A 26,030-nucleotide genomic window follows, 5' to 3' on the forward strand; every position below is an offset into this window, starting at 1 on the left:
GACTTTCTTCTTCATTTCATCTACCCAGTTTGATTCTTGTCTTCCACTTGGCTTCAGGTTTCTGAGCAGGAGATGGATGAAGCAATTGCACGTACTACCCACCGAGAGAGCAAGGATGCCAGCTCCTCTCACATCACAGGTAGCAGCATGTTCTTTCCTAATATGTGTCCTTTTCCAGATGCAGGACTGTTTAACGACATGCTCTTGGGTTCCCCAACATCTGTATTTTGAATGCCCTCAGAACAGAAGAGCAGTTTAGGGAGTGTAATTACTCTGTCCACTGCAGAAATTTTATCAAAAACATCCAGTTCAGATGGATCAACTCCATAGCTCTTGTTACTTGCTTTGTTTCGCTGGGCTGCCATGATCTGTAAGTAGGGTTGCCAAGGGGTGGTTGCTGTATCCTCTCTTCAAGAAGAATGGGAAGCACAGCGTCCCAGTAGGGAAAGGACGGGAGGAATTGACTTCATCTGTGTACACTTACCCATATAGATGAGGGGCGGGGGGAAAGATAAAGTATTATTGCATCCATTTGAAAAAGTCTAGATATTGCATACTGGATTATATGTTTTAACTCCTTTTTAATCTTTGGGATCTTGGCAAAATGTATGCTCTGGCATTTGTCTGATGTTTTTGAACTCCAGATTTAGCAATTCCTAAAATGTTACAGATGAAGGCAAACTCTTGGCAATGGCAGAGTGACTAGTAAGGTGATTTTCAGACAGAAGTGTCAAATTTGTAATTACCATTTTTATATCTGTGTCAGCTAAGACCCTTTTTGAAATAGACCTTGCCAGTGGCTGCTACTTTGTCTTTCAATGTTGCACCTAGTCAGCAGCATGCTCCAGTGAGTGATGAAGACCATCTCCTGCTCATGTCTTTTTCATAGCTCTGTCCTGGGCTTGGCTGGCATAATGTGTCTCTGTGATAATGTTTTGCCTGATCAGAGGGAAAGTTTGTGAAATGTTAATTAAATCTCACTTTAGGAAAGCAATTCAGATAATAAATAAGTGGGATTAAATGCAGCCTCCAGCTCAAAAGGTGAATGAGGAGCTTCTTTGGATATATGGACCACAACTTGAATTTTTGGCATCTAACTAAGCTGTGTTTAACAGGCGCTGTACAAAAAAGTCCATCTCCTAGTGTGAAGGCCAAACAAGGAGAAACCTCATCTTCCCTCAGCTGGACTATGAAACGCTTCCTGGAGCCAGCAAGCCGGGTAAAAGGATTAGATACAATAAAAACAGCATCTGCTTCAAATTCAGCTTTTACTGAAGCTCTTACTTGATCAAAGAGTTCAAAACCAAACCCCTATGCCCCTTCCCTGTCATATGGGCTCCATAAAAAGGTTTGTTTGTTACGTCACACATTTAAGTCATGACAGCAGCAAGCTCCTGTTCATCTGTGTGGCTGTAGCCTTTGGGAGTGATGTGCAGAGCATGGTGGAGAAAGCTGTGGGCTCCCACCTCCTGCCCCTTCGAAGGCATCCCTGCTCTGTGGGAGGCAGGGACAGCTGTGAAGAGTCCTGAGCCTGTGGGTAGAAGGCTGAGTGCTTGGTCTCTCTATATAGTCATTGCACTGGAGAAGTCTCTGGTTTTCCTGGGAAAGCCAAAGAAGCCATACCAGCTCTGTCCAGAGGTATAAACCCTTCCCTTCTCTCAGCGCAGAAGGTGTATAAAGGGAATTACACAAAGTGAATAGTTTCATCCCTTGTTTCTGCATTGAACCACATCTGCAAAGGAGTGGGATTTGGAATCTTTTTTTATTTATTATACTGTCCAAAAATATATTGATGTGCAGCATTTCAACCATCCAAGTTTGACAGTTTGGCTCTCAATATACTGACAAGTCCTCTATTTTAAAAATTGGCTTTAAACTTCCGTTATTGACATGGCAATGTGAGTGGAGTTTGTGGTGCTTGTGTGCAGGCAGGGGCTTTAAGCATCAATGATGGCTGGTCACCAGGCTCACTTCTTTTCAGCAGGGATCTGTAAGCTCCGAGGCAGAGCTTTCCCAGTACTTCTCGCATGACGGTACAAGCCAGCTCCCCTTTTCTGATGCTGTAACTGGCTCCTGCGACGAAGAACTGCTCCGTCAGAAGAACAGAAACAGTTTGTTGGATGATGGCTCTCTTCTTCCTGGCAACCTGAGTAAGCAACAGAAGTGTGTCTGGTCATTTGACTAATGGGGGGAGAGTCACTGAGCACTGGTTTGCTTTACAAGAGAGCTACAGTGATTCCTGTGCTGGTAAGAAATGCTGGGCAGTGTAGTGCAAGCCCGTGCTGATCATATGAAATTCTGGAGAATGGAAGGGTCTTAAAACAATGCACATAAATGTCTGTTTCCATGGTATTTTGTGCAAATTGCTGCTCTGATTATGTGAAAATGACTTTATTTGATTGATTTGGCTGAAAGTAGATTGACAGCACTGCAAGTTTTTTTTCAAATGACTGGTGATCATCTGATTGATTACATTTAAATGAAAGTGTTCATAGCTATCTCAAATACATAATTTCAAAATGTCACATATAGCAGTGTAAAAACAATCAAATGTTCAATTTGATATCAGATATTTTGCATATGTGTCTTTCTCCCTGTAGTAATTGACTGAAAATGTCTTACATTTCCTTTCTGACATGCACCTGATCTCAGATTCAAAGGATATTACATTTGTTCTCCCTTTCCTATGCTTCTTAAGTAATATCTTTGTCTATAGGTTATTTTTCTCTGGAAATTCATTATTTAATGCTTAAAAGCATTTTTACATATTAAAATACCCACAAAACAAAGCAAAACAGAAAAACCCCACTTTCTACAAAATAAGATGCAGTTCTTTCTGAGAATGATGTGGAAAGGGTTCTTGGGTTTATTGGTCTATAATTTGAAACTGATTGTCGTGTGCTTGTGTCTTTGTTCAGCAAAGCACTTTTTACTCTCTCTAAGTTGATGCAGGCAGTCCGGAGCATAATTTAAGCAAAATATGAAAGATATTCTGTTGTTTAAAGTAAAATACAAATGTGAGTTTGCATCCCTTTCTTCTTTGGGTCATAGTCATAATTTAGAAATCAACAGAAAATAGAACCAGATGTGCCATTAACTGATTCTGAGAATTACCCATAAATTGTAGAGCTATCTGCTGTCCCCCCTTGCTATTTACGGTAGTTAGAGGGAGGACGTGAAAAAACTGCTTTTTGCTTTGTGAGGAGAGGTTTAGCTTCCCCTGCAAACAGAGCCACATGTACTCTGCTGCAGTCAGATGCATGGTATTAAAAATCATCTATAAATGCAGTTAAAGTGTAACTTTTTTTTTCTAGCTGCTAGAGAAGCAGGAGTGGCAAAAGTAAATGGTCTGGCTTCTCCAACTAGTGGGAGATCGTCTGGCCTTCACAACAAGCATGTGGAGTCTGTCCGACCTGGCATCCTCAGCGACAGCCCCAAATCTGCCCGCAGCCCCTTTCATCGACAGAGAAGGGTAGTTTTCTACGATGGTGATGTTAGTGATGATGACGAAAGTTCCCACTTGCAAAGAAGCCAGAGGGCCAAAAGCCAGGAGGACACTGGCATTGTTATTTCAACCTCATCTGTAGAAATCGATGATGAGAGCCAGGACAGCGAGTCACCTAGATATAGTGGCACAGAGACATCTTCCCCTGTTTTTAGCAACTCTGTGGAGTCTGCAGACAGCACGCTGGAGCAAATTGACTCTCCTTTCTTCCCCATCATAGCATTTGACTACTCAAGTGTGCCTGAAGTTCGTCTTGGCAGCCTGAGTTTGAAGGAGCTCCGGGAAGCACAACTTGAATCTAAGAGATCACCAAAACTTGAGCACAGAGCAGTCACAAGAGTGAAAAGCATGATGAGCACTGAGTGCCGAAGCCTTCAGAGACAGAGGACAGACGAGCATGGCTCTTATAATAAGCCTGTTGCGAGGATGCTCCCTCACAGCAAGAAGTGTGAAGCACTCGACGGGACCGGGCAGGGCCAGGGTGAAATAGTTACTCTGGTTCGCAATGAGCACGAGTCATTCGGCCTGGATTTGGAAATCCAGGCTATGCCCTTAAAGGTTGTTGTCACAGGGCTGCGGCCAGGTGGAGCAGCAGAAATGGTAATTTTTTTCATTTTGGTTGCCTTGTTGTGATTTGCTTTCACTTTGCAAGGGGGGGTGGTGGTGGTGGTGGTTGTGGTTGTTGTTATTATTAAGCAAGTGATCTGTTGAGAGTAAGTGCAAGGGAGATGTTTGTCTCTGTTGGGCAAAACATCTCATTCCATATTGTTCTGAAACTGCTGTTAAATTAAGTGTTTCTGACCCAGAAGTGCAGTCTGGCTGATTCAAAATTAAGAAAGTCAAGAGGCAGATCTACTGAGATGGACTTGACCCACTCACAGTCACAGTTTTGAAGGAATACTATTCTTTTGTTTCCTTTCCTTTTATCAGGGGCAAAGACAAATTAAGTAAATACTGGTGGTAAAAATGTTTATTACGCTCTATTACTCTATATGCACGTATTCCTGTATTACACAAATCAGCTACCAGGACACCTTAGACACTGGCCAGGTTTGCCAAGTGCCGTAATAGCACCAGTAACACGTGCACATACTAGTGTGGATACTTCATGCTGGATGTGGAATTGCTGACCTAGACGCAAAAGTGCAGAAAGAGGAAGGAGGATACTCTGGTGTACAAATCTGAATGTAGCATTTTTATTCTAGTTAGTGACCACTAGGGTAAGAGGGGATGTGTTGCAGCAGTTTGAATTGGGCTGTGAGAGCTGGGGATTTGGGTTCTGTTCCTGCCTTTTTCTCTGACTTACTGTGCAGTGTTTAGAAACATACTTAGGCTTTTACCTTAAGAGGTCAGGCCCTGCCCAGTTTAGTTAATTAACAGAGTCTCATTGGCCCAGTGGGAAGTTATGACCAGGAATATAATTCATACATGAAATACAAAAATGATAGACAGTGTTCCAGTCCTGAAGAAGGTAGGGCTGATCTATCTCAATTCATTTAAATGAAGAGGGCTATGTCCTCCATCCCAATACTGATCTCTCAGAGAAACCAGCAGCTCTTTTGACCTTCCTGTTTGAGATTGGTCATTAATTCCTCTCCTGGCAAAAGCAGTCTGCTTTTTATTTATGTTTTGGCAAACTGACAGCAGTGGTACCTGTGCTCTGCAGTGATGTGAAATAGGGAATTGCTCATAAGCCATTAAACGCTTCCCTGCAATTTTTACCCCTGTAGCAGGGCTTCTGATGTGTATTTGTAATTTCCTTGAATCTGTCATTGCCTCAGGGATCAATGGGCAAGATGGCTGTAGGAGATGAGATTACCACCATCAACAGTATCCCAGTCAGTAAGATGACGTACGAGGAAATCTGCTTGCTTATGCAGTGTCTTCCCACATCCGTAACCCTGGAGATCCAGAAAGCAGCATCAGGTGAGAGAGTAGCTTTGCTATTGTACCATTTATTCTGAGTACCAGTGAAGAAAATTCTCTTGGATCAGCTGGGTCTGATCTTCTGCTGCCCTGGCTTCCCACATCAATTCAGAGATAAAACAGGGGGGGTACATGGTGCCTGCATTGGTGAGCCAGGCAAAGCATTTCGTCACCAAACCAGGTTTCAGGGTCTGCCCTAGCACCACGATGAGAGGAGCAAACCTCTTGTGTGAAGTTTATAGTACGTCCCATACTTACAGTATGTCTCTCCTGCCAAGATTTGCAGAGGTCTGAGTGCAGACCTGGAGCTAACTTGGCAGCCACACTGTCCTGACAACCTGGCTTACTGCCGTGCCTGTTCAATAAATATATTGACCTTTTATAATGACATCTGTCTCTCTTAAATCTGAAGTTTAAGTAATGTTTTATGAATGTAGAATAAGGTAATAAAAGCCTCCTTTCTTTCTTTCCCTTTCGTGGGTCAGAATTCTCTAATGTGCAGAAACATGAAATAGAAAACCCAAGAAAACTAGAATCTTATCAAAATGTTTATTTGCATGTTTCTTATAAGAAGTTTTCTGGTTTGAATTGAAATATTTGATACTTCCTTAGTTTCTGCTCAGGGCTGATTTATGCTGCTACAGCAATATATCCATCCCCACAGACTGTACAAATTATGTGGTGTGGAAATGAGTGTTTGAAAAAGAAAAGCATACTTTTCAAATTCAGGAAGAACATAATATTTTGCTTCATTTTAGCTTATGATCTTCTTCATGTACCTATTAATACCTGGGAGCCTAAAGTGCTTCCAGATGCTTCAGTTCCAGTTGTTCTTTAAGGCATTCCTGGCTTGACAGAGTCCTGTTCTTGTTTCCTTAGATTGCTGTGGCTTTTGCAAACTAATAGCATTGGGGTAGGGGTACATTGGCACTTGTATCAGGTAACTCTTCTGCTTTACCCTTCCCCTCATCCTGCCCCACTGGCAAAGAGGGCCTCTTCAGTGTTTGGTCCAGCACGCTGAAGCAGGGCAGTGCTTCAAATTGTAACCTGGCTGCTTCAAATTGCTCTTCTGAGATGTCTTCCCCTTTGTTGACTCCAGGATGAATCTGCACTTCTTAACATGGGTGTGGATAATCCCACAGGTTTGTGCAAGGATTAGAGAGATGTACTGGTGCGTTTGAATGAGCAGGAAAGGATACTGACTCTGTGAATATACCCCTCCTTCTCCAGGCACTTTCTGGGTCTCATCTGGTAGTAACTGGCCACTGGAAGGCAGCTTGAATGGGGATGGGTGTCCCAGAAACAGTGTAGAAAGGCAACAGGGAGCTCAGTGTGTTGGCCAAGAGCGGGTTAAAAATGTATTGGAAGCAAGGAAAGGTCTGTGCTAGAAATCCTGTAAAGCCCATATGCTTAATGCTTGTACAACATCACCCATGCATGTCACATTGAACACCTGCAGAAGTGCCGGGAGGATCAGAGTCAAGTTATTTATGCACAGCTCGTCACTGTGTTATCTGTTCACCTTTGTTTGCCATGCCAGGGCTTTGTGCACTCTCTGCAATCTGTTGGAGACATCTTCGATCAAACAAGTAATGGGAAGCTGTACTGCTCAGCCTGACTTACTGCACACTGACACTTTGATAGTTGGCTGCTTGACTGCTGAAATTTCAAAGATGAGAATTAAACTGATCATGACTACTTACCTTGGATAAGTGGATTGCTCCCTCCTGTGTGCTACTCAGATACACAGGGTTATGATTAATTTGAGTTGTTGTAAACATCATTACAGAAGAGGAGGAGTGCAGAGCAAAAGGAAAACATGTAGTCTGACTATGTGGGTGTCTATTTCTGTAATAAAACCTGGAGTTTTGTATATGACTTCCTATATCTGACAGGCTTTTGCTTTTTTTTTTTGTTTTGTTTTTATCATGATACAGCTGTCAGCAGATTTACAAACGTCATCCTGTCTCCAGGGGTAGACGGTCACAGTCAGGCCGATGTCAACAGCATCCTTGCAACTGGGGAAGAAGCGAGTGCTGGGAAGCAAGAAGGAGCAGGTTTGCAAAATGCTGGTGGCGGCTGTGCGGTGGAGAGAACAACACTGCCACCTGATGCCACGAGCAAAGACCTGCAAAGGGGTACCGTGAAAAGCAGCCGTGCCGAGGACTGCGCTGCCATCCCCGTCACCGATATCGATGACTTGCTCAGCCAGATGGGTGCTCCCGAAAGCAGGGCTTCGCGCACCTTGTCGCGAGCCGAAAGCCCCCTCCGAGATGAGTACACCACGATGTGCTGCTGTGGGACTGACGAAGGCTGTCCTGGTTCTGAGCCACAAGCAGCCAAGGAGGAGATGCTGGAAAAAACTGTGAATTGTGGAGCTAATGCACAAGGGGTTTTGGGGCTGTCTGTGTTGGATTCCATTAACACAGGCAAACTTTTTACTGTGAATAAAAACTCTTTAAATAACTATTCCAGGAATTTTAGCAGTTTAAATGAGGATGAGTTGCCTGCAGCAAACTCTCTGGAAGGTGAGAGAAGTGACCCGTTTCCAAAGTCTATGTATGGGGCTGCGGAGGATTCTCACTCGGATGCAGAGTCTGTCACAGAAACCTTAGATAGTGCTAATGAGATGTTGCTTGCGCCCAGCGCCGCTGCTAGTGCCCCTGCAGTCTGTACTGTAATGGAGTCAGATGAAGAGCAAATTGAGATTTGTTGCATGAACGATGAGCTGCAAAAGCCCACACAGGAACAGCATCTCGCATCTGCAACAAGCTCATCCTCTCTGTCCCCACTGCACCCTTACGGCGGCAAAGTTTTGCAAACTGAGGGCTGTGCAATGTGTGGGTCACTGGAGACAAGCATCAACAAACTAGGCTTGGAGGATCACAGTGGTCCCACTTCATGTCCCTCACAGTGTTCAGATGTGTCCTCTGCATCTTTGTGTTCTCCTTCCTCAGTTTTCCTGCCAGAAAAAGACATCCTAAAGAACTCAGTCAGTATCCCTGAAGTTTACTCTTTCTGTAACAATGGTGCCTTAAGTACAGAAGAACAGATGGGTTTGGGGAACAGTAATGGACATATGAAATGCTGTGAATCCACTGGAGAGGAAGGGTCTCTGCACTGCAAAAAGATAAGCTTTTGCTCTGCTAGAAATGTTAGTGGCTTGGAGAACAACTTGCTTGAGAAAGAAGGATGTTATGAGCAGAGATCCAAATCTGAAAGCGAAACAGTGGCTGATGACTGTAGTCATGCTGTTAGTTATTGCTTAGTAAAGAAAGAAACCAACAGTTTGTCCAACTTGTCTAAAACAGACAGCAATCATATGAATGCATTGTCATCAAGAGCAATATCACTCAGGTCTCCCTTTCCCACTAGATCTAAAGATCCAAAGGCTAATACAACTCATGACTTGCCAGGGAAAAATGAGAAAATTAACTCTGTGACTTCAGGAAGGACTTCAAATGGAAAAGTCCAAAGCTCAGGCACAAATCACTGCAAAGGAGCTGCAGTACCACACAGCCCATCCTCACAGAAAAAATCTTGTCAGGAGTCTAAGGGAATGGCACAAAAAAGTATAATGGACACCCTTTTAAATAATCAGAAGGCGAAAGCAGGACCAAAGCTAAAAGGGTTCACCATCAAAAGCAAAGCAAAGGTGAATTTGGATTCTTCTGGTATTAATCCTACCAAAGTCAGTGGGGCTGATCAGAAAAGGGCTTCTGTTTCCCCACAGCTGTCCCCCAAACTCTTGGGGAAGAAAACACCTTTGTCCCGTAATTCACCTACAAACTCAGATCCTGGCAAGAGCATTTCCACAGCCTCAAGGACTCTGAAGTCAGAGCTAGAAAATAAACCATCTTTGGTCATATCTGAAGATTCACTTTTGCCTGTCCTGAATGGCACTGGCAGCCCAACAGCAAGCGGTGAAATGAAATGTGGCTGTGGGGAGCTAACAGACCTGCAGCAGGCATGGGGAAAGCCAAAAGAAAAGCAAGTTTCCATGCAGCCTGCACTGTGTCAGGGTAAGGGTGCTAAGGTGGATGATTTCAGAGCCAGAGACAGTCAGTCCAAAGTCACATCATCTCCTCAGGGGATACCGAAAGCTGAATATGTGAAAGGGAAGACTGAGAACCCTGGAACAGGCCTGAATGCAATCAAGAGCATCTATAGTGCAGATGACCTTAGGCAATTAGATCTGCAAAACGCAGGACCATCTGCTGGAGGCTCTTCTTCATCAAGGTCCCCCTCAGTTCAGCAGGAGCAGCTGGAAGGGCAGGAGATCCAGCGCACTTTCATTGAGGTGAAGCTTTCCTCATCATCATCCTCTTCCTCATCCTCCTCTACCTCTTCCTCACCAGCATCGTTTTTGCAGCTGTCATTGCTGGAGAAAACAGAAGAGGCGAACACAGAAGTGCCTCAGCTGACTGAGGAGGTGGGGACCATGCAGTATTTCTCGAAAGTGTATACTGCCGGAGACAGAAATCTCTATGGGTTGTCAAAGCCTGTGACGAGGACTTACTCCATGCCAGCCCAGTTATCAGGTCACTTGAGGGAGGACTGCCATGTTGCAGAGGTTCATCCTGTGCAAGGCCCCCAGGGCCATGCTGCACAGGAGAAATGCCCCCAGGCAGCAACAGGGATGTTGAAGACGGTCCATCTGAATCTGCCAAATGGCCAGAGTGGGAAGGAACAGGCATATGCCTCCAAAAGCGTCCAGAGGGTCTGTGACACATCCCCCTCAGCCAGTGACATTAGCTGCCCCACCACCGATAAGCTGAGGAGCTTCAGGAGGAATTACTACTACTATGAGCTGAACTGGCCACATGAACCTACCTCATCCTTCTCCGTCAAACAGAGGATCAAATCGTTTGAAAATCTGGCGAATTTTGACCGGCCCATTGTGAAGCCCATCGTTATACACTCAGCTGTGAGGTCCCCCATTGCCAGAAGATCATGTGGTGGAATGGCCACTTCAGCCACCCCCGCCGAAACGCCGCGGGCCTTGCGGCGCAGCTTGAGCTCCTACGGTGGCAGCCCGAGCCCAGCCAACGCCATGGCCAAGTCTCCCACCAGCACAGAGCCCATGCGTGTGGCGGCGGGTGGCAAGGAGGAAGGAAAGCCCCAGAGGAGCGAGGAGGGCGGTGCTGGGGCAGACGCAGCCGCCTTTCCCCCCCAGGCCTCACAGGCACGCCGGAGCCGGGGTCTGGGGCGACCGCCGCTGTCCCGCTCCAGGCTGCGGGAGCTGAGGGCCCTCAGCATGCCCGACCTGGACAAGCTGTGTGGAGAGGGCTTCTCAGGGCCACCACAGCCTGCCTGCTTCAAGACAGAGCTGGAAATCACACCCCGCAGAGACCTCGGCGTGCCCGCCCAGAGTGATGCAACCCCAGCAGCCCGCTGCGGCCCCGCTGAGGCGGGTGGGGTAGGAATGGGTGCCAGCAGCCCTCGGGACAGCGGCTCAGGGACACCAGGGTCTGCCTCAGATGATGACGTGCCCCGTGTCAGCTCTCCGGATGGGGAGCGCGCAGAGAACAGCTGGTCCATCAGGTTGGTGTCAGCTTTGCTACTACTGTTTTGTTTTTATCCCCACAAGCCACTCCCAAGGCGAAGCTTCTCCATTGCCACAGATCTACCCCAAAATGCATTTCAGCTTTGGCCCCAGCCCCCATTCCCCTCATTATTCAGGGTGCTGTTCTTCATGCTTTTGGTTGCTTGGAGCCACCATGCTGTTGTCTGGTGATGGCCACGCTTCAGCACAGGGTGAAACACTTTATCCTGGCAGGGCCGGGCTCTGTTTCTGCGTCCCATCTAGCTGGTTTTGGTCAGTTTTTGTCTATGTTATGACGCAGCAGCTGCTGTGGAGGGGAGGCTGTGCAGCGCTGGCTGCCAGCACAACATGCAGTGACAAACGAGCTTGTTGTCCTGCCAGAAGCAGTATTCAGATGTAGCTGTCTCCTTGTTTTTGTTAATGTCTGTTGCTAAAACCATTGGAGAAGGAGGAGGGGAACGGAACAGGGACTGATTTTCAGTTATTTTTAAATTTTCTTTTCTGCCCCTCCCCTTCTCCCAGCATACGTTGCTACTTACCTGCTTTCAAGATTTCTGCTTGTTGATGAGCTGGTCCTTTATCGTTTATCTTAATGCAACCTACATTGTATACCTGAAACATATCTCTACACAGTCTAGAAATATAAAGCTGTCTTTTATATTTTTCTGTTCATTTTAGCTTGGATCAGCTGCTCATCTCAAGCCTGGACCAGCAAAAACTGCAATCTGTTTTGTCAGCAGTAGTACCAAAATGTGACATAGCTGCTATGCTCCAAGAAGCCAAAGCACAAGTAAAGGTAAAAACCAGAAGATAAACCTACCTTATAGGCAGAATTTTTAAGGGTTTTGTTAATGGCAGATAAAATCTTTTCCAGTTTCAGAGCTCCTGTGGTAGGTTATAGTTGATGGTAGTTTTACTAATGATGGTTTTTGAATGCCTGCTATAAACCCATAATAAATTTGAATGGCTTTTGTATAAGAAAGGGTATTGTTTGTCCAGTGCAAAAGCAGTTTTGAGCCCCAATAAATAGATCTATTTTAAGTGGAGAAGTATGCCTCCACTTGAGTCATTATTACAGCTGAGAAACTCCAGGGTTTGCCAATAATTGCATATCAGAATTCAACATCAGAATTTAACTTTCCGCCAACCATCTGGGTCAGACTCACTTTCTGCACCACTCAAGGGAAGCTCTGTTCCTCTCTCTGCCTGAAAGCACCCGCCTTTTGCTAGAAGCTACGATCACAGAAGATGAATTTATTTTTTTTAATGCTGAACTGGTGGCTTGGAAAAAAAAAAAAAAGTGGCTGCTGGAGGGTTTGTGAGAGACTCCTGTGACCTTTTTGCTCTCTTCTGCAGAAACTGATTATTGCATTAAGATAACCTCCTTCATTATCTAGGTATTTAAAGAAGGCCTCCAAAGTGAAATGACTGCCAGAATATTACTTCCCTGTTTGCAGTGTTTGTGTTTTGGGGATACATCCACATCCTTTTTAAATCAGAACAGAAGTTGATAAAATAATGACAGCACTGGAGAGGAAACTGCCATCTGGTCTGCATAACTGCTGGCTGAGCTGCATTTAGAGCGTTCCTGAGTCTTTTTCACAAAGGTTGCTATTTCAAACGTAGAACAGGCTGGGAGGAACTGGAGCTCCCCAAAATACCCAGCTTTACTTCCTTTCAGTGACAGCATAGCTAAACCTTGCAAGTCCCAAGAGCTTGGTGTGCCAGGAGGGTTTGGTAGGTTTACTGTTAAGATTAGGATGGGATTGTACTTCTGGCTGAAGGTAATTAAGTGTTCTTTAAAGTATTTCGCATGGGGTCTTGGAGAAATTATTTATTTATGCCACTTTTCAAAGTCTGAGAACTCAAGTATTTATAAAGCTGAATGCTTTTTTGGAATGCACTCCTCTGCATAGTTTCTTATCCATATTTAAACCCAGTATGGCACGTACTCTGGAAAATGTTATGCTAGTCAAGTGCTGGATTTAAGTGTTCAATAGGACAGTTCTTTGTAGTTATGCAATTGCTGAAAAATTAGATGGACTGCCTGATTTGGACTGAGAGCTTCCCTGTGAAGAGTTTGTCATTATCTTTTGCTCTGAACAGTGCTGAATTTACTGTTAGCATTTAATAAGCGCTACTAATACAAAAAAAAAAAAAAAAAACACAAAAACCGAGCATTTCGTTGTTTATACCTCTGCGACCAATGATCTTTGGCTAACAGGCTAAACAGAGGTGATCACTGGAGGCTTTGTGTGGCCACTGTCTGGCCAAGCAAAGCAGTAAGCATCCATAGCCAGTTCTCTGTGCCCCATAGTACACATGCGGGCTGAGGACAACACTGAGAGCTGGGGAGGGAGCAAACGCACAACCTCGGCAATGGGAAGCCAGGGTTCAGACTGTGTTGCTGGCTCGCCCAGGACATGTGGTCCTCACGCAGCCCCCTAACATCTGAGCTTCTGATGTATTTTTTTCTTCTTCCCCAGTGTAAGCAAATTAAGTTGTGGCAGCAAGGGTTGGAAATAACCTGACCTCTTAAACAAAAAGGGTTGCTATACTACTTAACAGTCAAAGATAAGTGTTTCCATTACCCTCACTGCACTTTTAAAGGAGCTAGCCTAGATACATAACTGATTTTATTATTTCTAGCCTAACATAAAGCTGTTCTCACTTGAGTACAGGTGAGAAGGGTCTTAACATCTACAAAAGACTGTGGACTAATGTGATCAGCCGTAACTGCTCTTCTCTCCTCAAGTGCTGATGGATCAGTGATGTGGAGCAGGGTGACATCAGTTTCTGGCATTGGGTGTGTGCATTGCAGGGATGCCTCTAATGCAGAAAATCTTCCAGGGCCACTATTTGGCAAAAAAGCACACAATGAGACCAAGAATTTGACTGTTGATTCACCAGAAAATAATAATAATCTGTTTCCCTGTGCCTTTTGAAACAAAATTAAAAGGCAAACACTGAGTTAAAATGTTGAGTTTAGTGAACTAAATAGGTAATTTAATGCTAAATAGATTAAGAGGTTGGTTTCTAATGATGTGCCATTAATTTTAGTGTTGGCAGTTTCTGGAAATGGCTGATGTTGGATGGGATCCCGGGGAAAAGCTGAGAGACCTGCTTTCTACTCCCCACTTCTGATGCTCTGCCCCACAGATGGTTACTATCCCCTTGCTCTACTGAATTCCTGCTTATAGTCCCCCTTACACCACAAAATGTGGTCTCTGTAAGAGCATCTGGTTTTGTCCTAATAACCATTCAGAAGACAGCACCAGACTTGCTGGATGGGACTGCATCTCTCTCCTGGCAAATTCTGTATTTTGACAGCAGGCCATCACTTCAAAGAAATCAGCTTTACACCTTTGTTCTGGTCTGGAGGCAAGTTCAGCCCTGGTGCAGACCTGCACCAGTCCCTCTCCTGTGCTAGATGCTCCCATTTCCACAACAGCACAGCTTAGTCCCATTTTGGATCGCTAACAGGCTCCTTACTTCATCTCCCAAGTGAAACATTTTTTCCTGCTGTCCCATCTAACCTTCCCAAGCTTCAGTTTGTAGCCACTGCCCCTTGCAAGATTGTCTAGCATTGCTGAGAAGAGGTTGATGCAACTGCCCTGCATTACATCTTTGTAACTGCCTTTCAAGAGGAGGGAGAAATGGGATAACAAAAGTGTTAGTAATTCCCTTGAAAGTACAGTGCTTGGTGCAGAAAGGTTTGAGTTTTGACTGCAAAATATCAAGCAATGTGAAGTTGATTACAGTCTGTGAAAATTAGACTGTCCAAAGTTTAATATACTTCCACTATTCTAATTTTGACTTTGCGTTCTAACCTGAAGAAACCTTTTCTGTCTCTTCTGTGGCTGCTGCTCATCTGTATCTCAAACAGAAATGCATTTAATGTCTCAGTTTCTATTCCTTGAGTTGCTTTTTTCACCTGCTGTAATTTGAGGGTATTGAGAATTTGTCATTTGTGCAGGAACTTGGTCTTGATCTTAGGTTTTGTTTTTCTTTTCTTCCCCCTTCCCCTCCACCTCCATTTTTCTGCTAGAGCAAAGAAGACACATACTTTGTAGTCTTGCACAAAGAAGAAGGAGCTGGCCTGGGATTTAGTGTTGCTGGAGGAATAGATCTGGAACAGAAATCAGTCACAGTAAGTGATGGCTGCAAGTCATCTTTTTGCAAAGCTCACTTTAAAGCAGGCTAGTGATGAGATCAAGTGCTCATTTATCAAGACTCACTGCAAGTCATTTACAGTCATAAAACAGTGTCTCTCAGAGGCAGCTGCATACCATCTGCTACTGAAATCACAGAGTGTCTGGGAAGCACAATTTTCATTATTGGAGATGGATGCCAATTATGTTTTCAGTCTTTAATAGTCTGTTACTGGCTGGGATCAGCTAGATCTAAATCCTATGCATGTAAATGAAATTCTGCATGCAGTTGCAGTGCATGCAACCTTTTATGGAAGATTTTCATTCCCAGCCCTTGAAAGTAAACTCTGGGCAGCAAAGTTTTTGAAAGATTTTGCAAATCATGAGAATGACTGTTTCAGACCTTATCAAACGTTCTGGATTTCATATCACAAATTTGTGGGTGGTCAGTAAATGAGGGTTGGTTGGTTGTTTTTTAAAACATCTTATACAGCATTCTAAACCAAAGATATTGTGTGCCATTAAGTGATGTTGATGTGTAAAAAGTGATACCAAGCAATTTATATACTGTTCAAAAACAGATCAGTGAGACAGAAAATTCCAAGACAACCAGTGTCCTGTGTGACAGTTTCTTTACACAAGATATGCATTTAAATTCTGCCCTGAAAGAGAGAGAGATCCATTAAGTGCTGAGATTAGAAGAAAGGTATGTTCTCAGTCTGTGGGGCCTGCAGCAGCCCTTGCAGGAATCTTCTGGGTTTTGTTCTTAGACAAGACCAATATAAGTAAATGTATTTTACATTAAGCAGTCATTGAGATAGAACATGGTCACAGTCCAGGGTACGGACTCTACTTCTCTTGCTACAAAGGTTGTGTTCCCTGTCTCTGGCCTAAACACTTGCAGTGGCAGCTGTGAGGCAAGAGGAAGGCTCGACAGTGTATCACCCCAGAAAGCCTCATCTAGAAACTGGGACACTATGTAAAAATATGATCTTGAGCTTTCTCAGGCTGAGTAGCTGATGAAGTCTTTCGCCTGAATGCTGTTAGCCATGAGACCAAAAGAACATCAGCTCCTGCTTTTTCCAGATCCTCTTTGTTCAGTGTGTGTGAAGCATGCTTCTCAGGTGGGGAATATTTTAATGTTCTTGACCTACTGGGATTCTGGGTCTCAGCTGGATTTAGGGTTGCCACTGGGTGCTGAGCTGCTTAGATGGGCTGTTCTGCCCACACTTGGGTGCAGAAATAGGAATGCCTAGAGAGTTTCAACGTACTGAGGAGCTGAGCACGTGAGGGGAGGCAGTAGATGTTTTGGACATGACCATTGTATTCCACTTACCTCTTCCATTTGGGTGTCTACATCCATCATTGGGGCTGTTATTCCAGCTTTGAATGCCTGCTTAAACTGGCTGGAAATTTATCTCCTTGGATCTGTAGGGTTGTGGCAGGAATGACAGGTGCCCATCTCAGCATAGCCCTGCAATGAGGGGGAATAGGACCCAAAAGGCTTCTGATTCCTCACTTTTGGTCTGGATTTTCGGATAAATTCCTAGAGAAAATCCCATGCAGAACTGTGTCCACAGAACTGCCACCTTGAACCTTTGCCCAGCAGACTGTGTTCTGTCTGCTAAAATTATAGTGCCTAATAGGCAGATCCTTAAATACCGGGTCTTGAGTCTTTTAGTCAGTTCTTACTGTAAATGGCACACATCTAAGTCTCAGCTGCACTTGCTGGAATTTACTCAAAGTTTAATCCACTCTGAATAGAGGTGGGTTTTTTTCTCTAGAAAAAAATGCATTTCAAGCCACTAAATCATCCCTTTGCATCTATTTGCATATTTGATCAGCCAAATCGAGATGGACAGCTAAATACTTGTACAGCTGCAGTAAGTCAGAGCCCTTCTGTGCACAGATGCTGTGCACCACTTGGAAGTGTGCATTTGAAAACAGCACAGGATGTTCCAGTCAGTGGGAATTTGGGGAGTGAGTGTTTAACACCACAATGTTTTTCTTGGTGTTTGCTATAGCACGGGTGTGGATTTAACCTATGTGTCGCTTGAAGTATGTTAATTGAAGACTTTTGAGGAGTTCAGTGAAAGCGTTAAGTGATTTGTGATGTTACATTCTCTAGCTGGTTTTGGTTGTCTTTAGCTTAGACCATGCGATAATAGCATCTTTTCCTCTGCTTTTCCCCCCATCCCTAACTGCAGTTTTTGTCCCGTCACTTAGGCCTTAATATTTGAGGGTGTTCATTGGAGCAAATGTTGCATGCTTAATATCCAGGCAGTGAGCACTGAGCACAAACTTTGGTAGGGTCTCCGTGTACATCTTGGCCTGTAGAGCACTATGTGTGGTTAAAGCATCCTTAAGTTAAAATCTTTCTTGTAGGTCCACAGAGTGTTTTCAAAGGGAGTGGCATCTCAAGAAGGGACTATTCATCGAGGAGATCTTGTTCTGTCAATCAATGGCAAGTCTCTGGCAAGCTCAGTCCATGGGGATGTCCTGAATACTCTTCATCAGGCAAGACTCTATGAATACGCGGTCATTGTCATCCAGAAGGAAAAAGACAAAGCAAACAATTCCTCCAGACTTGAGATATCAGCTACTGGCAGAAAATGTGTGGGGTCTGGAAAGGATGTTTCCATGGAAATAGGAACAGGTATGATCTTTGTCCAAGAACAGTTGGAAGGATTCCTTGCAGAGCAGACTGAAGGGAAAAATGTCCATGTGGTTTAGATTAAAAGCATCTGTGCCTTATGTGATTGAAGGGAGCAAATGAAATTACCTTTAAATTTTATTTGTTCTCTTTGAAGCCTAAATGCAGTTTGGGTTTTGTTTTTTTTTTAAATATCATAACTAGGCAGAAACTTAGAAGGACTTTTACGGCCTAATCCAATTTCTACTAAAGTTAGTGATTCCACATATTCTTCCAATCCAGGATAAACTCCTTTTAAGTAATAACAGTAGTCAGTGCAAGAAAGTAAACAATCAAAAAAGAAAAAAAACCCAACCAAACAAACAAAAAAACCCCAAAAAACCTCAAAGAAAACCCCAAGTTCTGCAGTTTGTTATGCACTGGGATTGAACTTCCTCTCTGTAATAGCAGATTTCATACTGTTTCTATGAAAAACATAGAAAAAATTATTTTGATATTACAGTAAATGGAGCTAAGCCAAATGCAAGCCAGTCATCCCATAGGAAACTAGGGATAAATGGTTTAAGTGGAAATGTATCAGTAGAGTAGTAAGTTCCGATTTGGGAGCAAGACAGCATTTCCGTGTGAAGGCTGCTCTTAGAGTGTTACAAACAGATCTCTCAAATTTTTTTTAACATTAAGACACAGCACCCTTTAGTACCCATCTGTATGCTGCTGTTTTGGGAGCAGTGGATGACCTGCTTCAGTCCTGCCCTGCTGCAGTGGCCCTGGGAGGGAGTGGGAAGTGGTTACAGCTTATTGCTGAGAGATTTGGTGGTATGGCTTCCCCTGCCTTCCAGGGCAATACCAGGCATTCAGCTAAGACCACCCCAAAACGAGGACATGGAACTGCCACTCACCCATTTTTAACCTATTGCCCATAATCATTACGGTTGTTTGGTTTTTTTTTCTGTAGCAGTTTTTATTGTTTTATGCTTTCACTGCGTTTTATACCACAGCTTTTTAATACAGCTTAAAAGAAATAGGAAGCACTCTGTAAATGAATGGATCAGTCTTTCTGGAATTTCTCCCATGTCTATAAATACATGCAATTACCTCAGAATCCCTTTCTACGCTGAACTCGCTGTGTCCGTATTAGCAAATGCAGAATATCTGCTGGGTGCAGGCACTAGGGGGCAATATTATCTCGTAAACCACATAGTATTGGGTTATGAAGAACGTATTTCCATCGTGCAAGGCAAAGCACATCTTCAGATGTTTTAGATAACATGTAAAGTTGTTTGAGATAATGGTAGCAGTAATTTGTGATAATGCAGACTGCATAATTTTTACATTCACACAGGGCAAAGAGGGTCCTGTTTTCCAGAACTGTAGGTTTATTTCCTTCTAAGCAAAATCATATTTTTTGTCAGATACAGCAATATTGTGGTCTAAAAATTTCTGCTATGTAGGAGGCAGGATGCACCTACAGGTAATTATAGTTATTTCCATAGATATGAGACCAGAAACAATTATTCACGCTAGTGAGTGATTACAGATTTTTCCTTAAGAGGATGGAACATGTTTGTTTAATATAATGTTTCATTCATTACTGTTATTTAAAAAGATGTGGCTCATTGAATAAGCAAGTGGGAACAAATGAAAGAAAAAGAAATCCTCTCCACTCACTATTTTCGTAATTTTTCAGTTATTTTCTTGAAGTTTAGAGTCTTTTAGCTAAATCTGCTAAGCTTTAATTTTGCCAGAAAAATGCCTTGGCAGGTTTTTGTTGAACATGCAAAATGAAAATGTCTCTGTGTGTAGATGCACTTTGTACTGTCTCCCCTTCACAGCTGCAGTAATACACATTCACTTCTGAGAAACTGGGTGACAACATGTTCTAGTCTGAATATGAACTGAACTCTGAACTGCTTTGTCACTGCAGCAAAAACAAACTTAACCAAACACAACTTGCAATTTACTGTTAACTGCATAACAAGATGCTATGTATATTCTGTCACAGATCCAAACCTGGATATGAATGATGTCATCTGCGTTGAATTATTGAAAACCTCTGCTGGCTTGGGATTCAGTCTTGATGGCGGAAAAGCTTCCATTGCTGGAGACAGACCCTTGCTTGTAAAAAGAATATTTAAAGGTACTACAAGCATGCAGTGGATATCATCCCGGTTTTCCTTTTGTGCGTGTACAGACACTTTAATTCTTTGGCTCCATTTTTTTTTTTTTTTGAGCAAGGGTGGATATTGTGGTCCTTGTTTATTACCACTTACTAGCCAAAGTGGTCAGTAAAAAAAACACTCGTGGGAATGCCTAGGGATTGCATCTGCTAGTAAATGTTTGTGGAGCAATCTGATTTACTAAATATGATGCAGTTTCTTCCTGGGCCTATCCACTACTCTAGACATTAAATAACAGCAGCAATATCATATGTAACAGTTTGAAAAGTCCATGACTTACCCAGTTCTCTTTTCTAAGAGAAGCACAGTCTAGGTAATGTGTGGTTCCAAAGCACCATCCTGCATTATACCCAATTACTGATTTTACCTTTTTTTTTGTCTTTGTTGTTTTTTTCCATTAGATATCAGTATTAGCTTTTGCCAGGAATATATGATGTTCATATTCAAAAACTGCCACTCTTGGATGCTTTGTTTGTCAGACATAGTTAAACTTGATGTGAACTGTGTATAGAAAGGAAACCAATCCCACAACTATGCTGTGATTTTAATATGTCTTAGTCTGAGATTCAGTTTAGTGACAAATGTGGCACTTTCTAAAGGAAGCTGAAGCTCTCAATGAAGCTGTGGGTGTGCAGCATATTTACAGGATTACTTTTCAGTGGCTTATTCTCTCATCAAGGGAAAATGTCAAACTGGTATTTCCTGATTTGCTTATCAATTTCTCTCTGTCTGTTTGTTTTCCCCTCTTTAGAAATTGATTCTGAGGGTAAAAAGCACGTTTAATTCTTGAGCTCATTAATTTATGTCCTTAAATACAGTCCTTCTCCCCTCCCCATGATGGCTGATGTTAGTTAAATTATCATTACAGAAACATACTTTCATCAGCAGTGAAGGGTGTGCCCCTCTCCAGGAGCTGGTTCGGTGTCTGGTGTGTTTGTCCTAAGTTTGCTACCAGTGTTTGATTTGTTCACCCCTGTTGTCCAGGTTTTACAATCTGCTGCATTATTTGCTTATTACCATGTTAAAATTCTGTTCAAGAAAATATGCCACATTCAACCTTTATGTTTATTTTATCAACCAGGTTTTCTTACAGCTACAGAGATAATGTACAGCATATTTAATGCACTCATGCTGCTTTCTTCAGAAACAGGCAAGGATTTATCTTTGTTAAAATAACATTTTCTCTGAGATGCAGCATGGGGTAGATTGCTAGACCTGAGCTGGACATAAGTGACTTGTACTGAAATTGCTGATGTTGGAAAAATGGTTAATTTACTGTTCATCACAGTGGAAAGCAAACTTCTGTGGATTTCCTTTTTTCTTCACACTGACTTTTTTCCGCTTTTGCTCCTAGGTGGTGCTGCAGAGCAATCTGGAAACATAGAAACTGGAGATGAAATTCTTGCTGTTAGTGGAAAATCATTACTTGGCCTCATGCATTATGATGCCTGGAACATTATTAAATCTGTGCCAGAGGGCCCTGTTCAGTTACTAATCAGAAAACACAGAACTTCAATATGATGGAAGCACCACATCTAATCACACATGCTAAGACAAAACATTTTAAACTGTCTACAAGCTGTCTTTGTTTCTAAAGCCACACAGAAGTGTCTTAATGCTCTGCAGAGAGGTGCTAAGAGCCTTGGAGAACCACTGAGCAAGCATGTGATGAGCATCATAAAATCTCACCTAATTATTGAGGATGAAGGAAGCCAAATGTTAGAGACATTTTTGTATTCTGTGGCAGTTTTAATGGAACTTCAAGACCTCTCCTGGGTTTGATACAAAGTATTTTGACTGAGATAAATAACACTGTGCCTGTCCCTGATATTTTTAGTATCTGCAGAGCGTTGGGAGTATAACTTGTTGGTTGCCATCCTGTTGTCAAGGATGGGTATTTAGACTGTACTATATCACCTAGCTGTAATAAGACTTCAGGACGCTTACTTAGGGTCTGGTCCTTTTTTTGTTGTAATAAGAGAATGTCTGGAACAATCTCACTTTATTCTTCTAAGTGCAGTTTTGCTAAAAATGCATGACAACAGAGTATAATTTTGCACAACTTCTATGCCTAAAACATGAGCATTTTATTGCAAAGCTGAAAAATCCTCTTAAAACTGATGAACTAACTCAGCATCCACCACAACTGAATCTGCTCTTAGATGCAACTTGTATCTGAAAGCACTTGCCATTAATGCAGTAGAAATCTGTGAGCAAGAAAATCATGTCCAAATAATAGTTGATTGTCCACCAAGGTGTAGACTGAGTTGATAGTTGTGGTTAAAATGGGAGTGATAAAAATTGGGGATAAATTGGGACAAAACATTAGAAGCTTAAATTTTCAAATTTAGGCTTCTAATGTTAGGCACCTTTTAAAATATATTTTTTTTAAAGGGGGATAATTTCAAGTGCTGAGCACTTGCAGATCCCACGAACTTCAGCGATCACTGAATACGTCTGAAAGCCGTGTCGCTTTTATTTGGCTGCAAAGGCTTAAGGCTGCCTGACTTGAAACACTCAAGCTGGAAAATGGTGGTCTAAGGATGGGGATTATAACAGATTAAATCTGAACTGGCCATATTTGTGGTGGCTTTTAATCGCTCTTTTTTGTTTTCTCCTGTCCAGTATTTATTTTTGCTTGTGTGAGAGTGAGTGAGGATGTGTGTGGAAGATAGAAGTGCGCCTGGCTGTGTCAGGAACGGGCTGATGCTGAGGGTTCTGGATGGTGAAACTGAAAACTGTGTAGATGGGAGAGACCATGGTGTTAGATACAGCAAAACTGAAATGATTGCAGTGCCACAGGCGCTCAATTTGGATTTTCTCACCTCTACTCACAGTGGAGGTATCAGTAGCAGGCCATGCTGCTGAATGTTATTTATAGTCTGCTGAGTTGGGAGGAGAGTGTATGGGTGCAAGCGATTAGACTCTGTTATTTATCTTCCTACATCTGGGGATAGCTAAACAACATAGAAGAGATACAGGAGGAAATGGGCCAGTGTCCTTATCAGCTGAGAACAAGTTGTTTGTTCCAGAGTGCTCAGGTTGTTTGTTGCATTGGGCTGGAGACTGCTTGCAGCCTACATGCTTAGGGTGAAGAGATCTCAGCCTGGAACCGGTCCAGCTCTGAAGTGCTGCCTACATTTGTAGTGAGCCAAGACACTGCATAGCTGTTACAAAAAGGTCTGGGCTTGTCAGTTGGCCCTACCCCAAGATCATACTATAGTTCAGTTTATTTACATTTATTCAACAGTGCTTGGAGCTATTGCTTCCAGGTTAGTGGAGCACTTGCTTTGGTTCATTTCTGTGACAGCTTTATTAGACTGCGACTCGTGATGTGCAGAGGAAGATTCAGTTCTGCAAGGCAACCTGAGACCAGGTGAGCAGAAAAGCTGTGCAATGTTTGCCTGAAAATGAATAGATTTAATTTGCTTTCAGTGACATATTAGCATGTGAATCCAGGGAGGGATGCAGCTTTTGGTTACAGGAAAGGCAATACTTTATGTAGTCCTACAGCTGCTTTGCCTGCAGGATTTCTGTTGAAACTAATTCAGGTTCAGTGCTGTGAAATGACTGTGGAGTTTGCTCCTCTGTGACCCCAAAGCTCAGCCGCTCTGTTGGGACCAGTCCTTGCCTCCAGTCACCTCCATGGTGGGAGAGGCTTCAGGAGGATGCAGCACTTGGGGTCGGAGGACCACACTGAGGTTGCAGGCCTGTGCTGGGATAAGAGAGGTTACCCCTGCATGTTTGCTGAAAAACAGGGAGAAGACATTTGGCAGTGACAATTAAATGGTGAGGCCTTGTTCAGGAATGACCAAAATCTGACTGTAATAGCGTGTATAATAGATACATAAATGCATGTGGAATTTAATGCAGCGTAGTGAATACATACCTGTATACGTATAATACGTACAAGTGCAGTACTGACTTTTTGCTACTTTAATGTGGTAAATCACAATTGTGTTGTAGGAAATGGCATTTTTTTTCAGTCCACAGTTTAAAATTCTGGAGGTTTCAATGCAGGGAGGCGTATGTATCCCTCACTCCTAAACCTGTGTGAGCTCAAAGGTTAAGTTTTCATTTTGTAAATTAAGCTTAATTTGAGGTGTCTTAAGATGATACGTGGTGAGTATTTTCAGACGCTTATTTGCAGGTACTGTTCATTGTGGGTGATTTAGAAGGCTTTCATTTTTCAGTAATCGAATACTGTTCAGTATTTTATTTTACATGCACGTAGATATATGTTGGCTGAGTAACAGCAAAGAGAGGCGGGGATTTTTGTGTGTGATTCGGTAGTGGCTATAATTTAAAAGATACGTTTAATGTTTTAAGTCTGATAGTTACTGTGGGTAGAATGATACACTTCTCTACTAACATTACAGCAAGAAAAAGAATAGTATTTAACCTGAATGTTTCTGTTCCTGAAAATACTTCTTTTTTTTTTTTTTTTTTTTTTTTTGTGAAAGACCAAGAAACATCTTTACTGATGTACCAGTGTTGATATGATTACAGTAACATTTCCTAACTTCTCTATTGGGGTGACATTCCCCATAAAACCCCCAGGATTTATGCAACATGGATCTGCTGTATTGCAAACAGGATGGGTAGACCAAACAGATGTAGTGAACCTTTGCTTACACACCTGGTAAAGTAAATGAGGATGAAATTACAGACTTAGTCTACAACTCTTCGCCAGGGACCGAAGGCATTCCAGATAAGGTGAATATATGCTCCTAGATGGAGAAGGTCTGGTGGAGGGCTTTGCTGCTTCCAGGCCTGGGGCAGCTCAGGGTGCACATCCTGGATATGAGAGTTGGCTCTGGTGCGGTACTGCCGTTGTGTATTCTGCAGCCTTTTGTACCTGGAAGCTCTTTCCAGCTTCTGTGGGGACTGCATCTGTATTAAAAACTGTGAGATTAGGCCTAAATTAGGGAAGGAGCAACATCTGATCATTTTCTTGCTAAAAAAAAATAATATTAAGGCAAATAAGTATTAAGAAACTGTTGAGTGATTCATATTTTCTGATGACCCTCACTTACAATTAACCCTTGTTAATATTCTGCAGTGGTTCTTGTCAAAATCTGAAGGAACTGTTCCCAGATGAGAGTGTTTACCTGCTTCTACGTTTAGAGTATGTAAATGTACAAGTGGAAATATTGATGAAGAGTAGACTACGTCATGTGAGAAATGGGGATCCCACTCTAGGTAGTTTTTGTGTGTTAGACTAATACACTTATTGTATGATACTGTATATTTACACTTTTATTTATATAAATAAAACTTCTTTTAATGAAAACTGTTTAATATGCCTTGAATATTATAAAAAAGTGAGTGCAATAACATGAAATAGATTGTACATTTTTCAATTTGCTGTCTCTGTTATGTAAATCTGTATCTCCATAAACTGTTTTGTTTGGGTTTTTTAGTGATTTTGGAAATAAATGGTATCCTTAGTACTCCGCTAAATATTTATTTCTGTTATGCTGAAGTCTGTCTGTTCCACAGTTAGAATTGACATTGCAGGAACAAGGTTGTCAGGGAGAGCACAGTCAAAGACTTAAGTGTTAGTGCTGTCCAGATGTGCATCTAAACTAGAAGTAAAATACCACCATCTAAGAACTGCCATTCAGTGTGAAGAGGGTTAAAGTATTTAAGAAGTGTTAGAAGGTGGTGTATAGGACCTGCTTCATTATCTTGGAAGCTGTGCTTTGTGTTTTCCTGCCCCTGTGCAAGAAAAATGCAGAGGGCAAAGGTGAAATGTGGAGTTTTCATCAAGAGCAGCAGTCTCTGGAGCACATAGCCAATAAACTGTACCTCCTGCCCAGCCCTTAGGCTATAAGGGAACAGGTTGTATATGTAGGGAATATATATACAACTGGTCCTAGCCTGGTATTTGTTCCTGTCTTCTACCTACCCTGGGCATAAACTCATCTTCAAGACCCCAGTGATTTGGTGGAATGGGCTGGGCTGGAGGCAGCCTCTCTGTGGATGGAGTGGAGCTGCAGTGGAGGTCATAGTGGGAGGTGGAGGCCATAACCTCCAAACTGGGAAAGTTTGCATCAAGTGGTCTACCTTT

The 26,030-nt window shown here is 42.8% G+C and overlaps 1 protein-coding gene across 1 annotated transcript in view; it reads left to right on the forward strand.

The window, feature by feature from the left end:
- PDZD2 (PDZ domain containing 2) overlaps positions 1-25,410 on the forward strand; it is a 203,100-nt gene extending 177,690 nt beyond the window's left edge. The window contains exons 16-26 of the mRNA XM_074812704.1: positions 58-139; positions 1,116-1,219; positions 1,982-2,150; positions 3,315-4,105; positions 5,287-5,431; positions 7,369-10,975; positions 11,655-11,772; positions 15,025-15,126; positions 17,513-17,783; positions 19,783-19,917; positions 21,312-25,410. Coding sequence (XP_074668805.1) covers positions 58-139; positions 1,116-1,219; positions 1,982-2,150; positions 3,315-4,105; positions 5,287-5,431; positions 7,369-10,975; positions 11,655-11,772; positions 15,025-15,126; positions 17,513-17,783; positions 19,783-19,917; positions 21,312-21,478 — 5,691 coding nt within the window. The 3' untranslated portion in view covers positions 21,479-25,410. The remainder of the gene's footprint in view (positions 1-57; positions 140-1,115; positions 1,220-1,981; positions 2,151-3,314; positions 4,106-5,286; positions 5,432-7,368; positions 10,976-11,654; positions 11,773-15,024; positions 15,127-17,512; positions 17,784-19,782; positions 19,918-21,311) is intronic.
- The last annotated feature ends 620 nt before the right edge of the window (positions 25,411-26,030 follow it).

Source organism: Strix aluco, chromosome Z (genome assembly GCF_031877795.1).
Source record: "Strix aluco isolate bStrAlu1 chromosome Z, bStrAlu1.hap1, whole genome shotgun sequence".
In the NCBI taxonomy this organism is placed as follows: domain Eukaryota; kingdom Metazoa; phylum Chordata; class Aves; order Strigiformes; family Strigidae; genus Strix; species Strix aluco.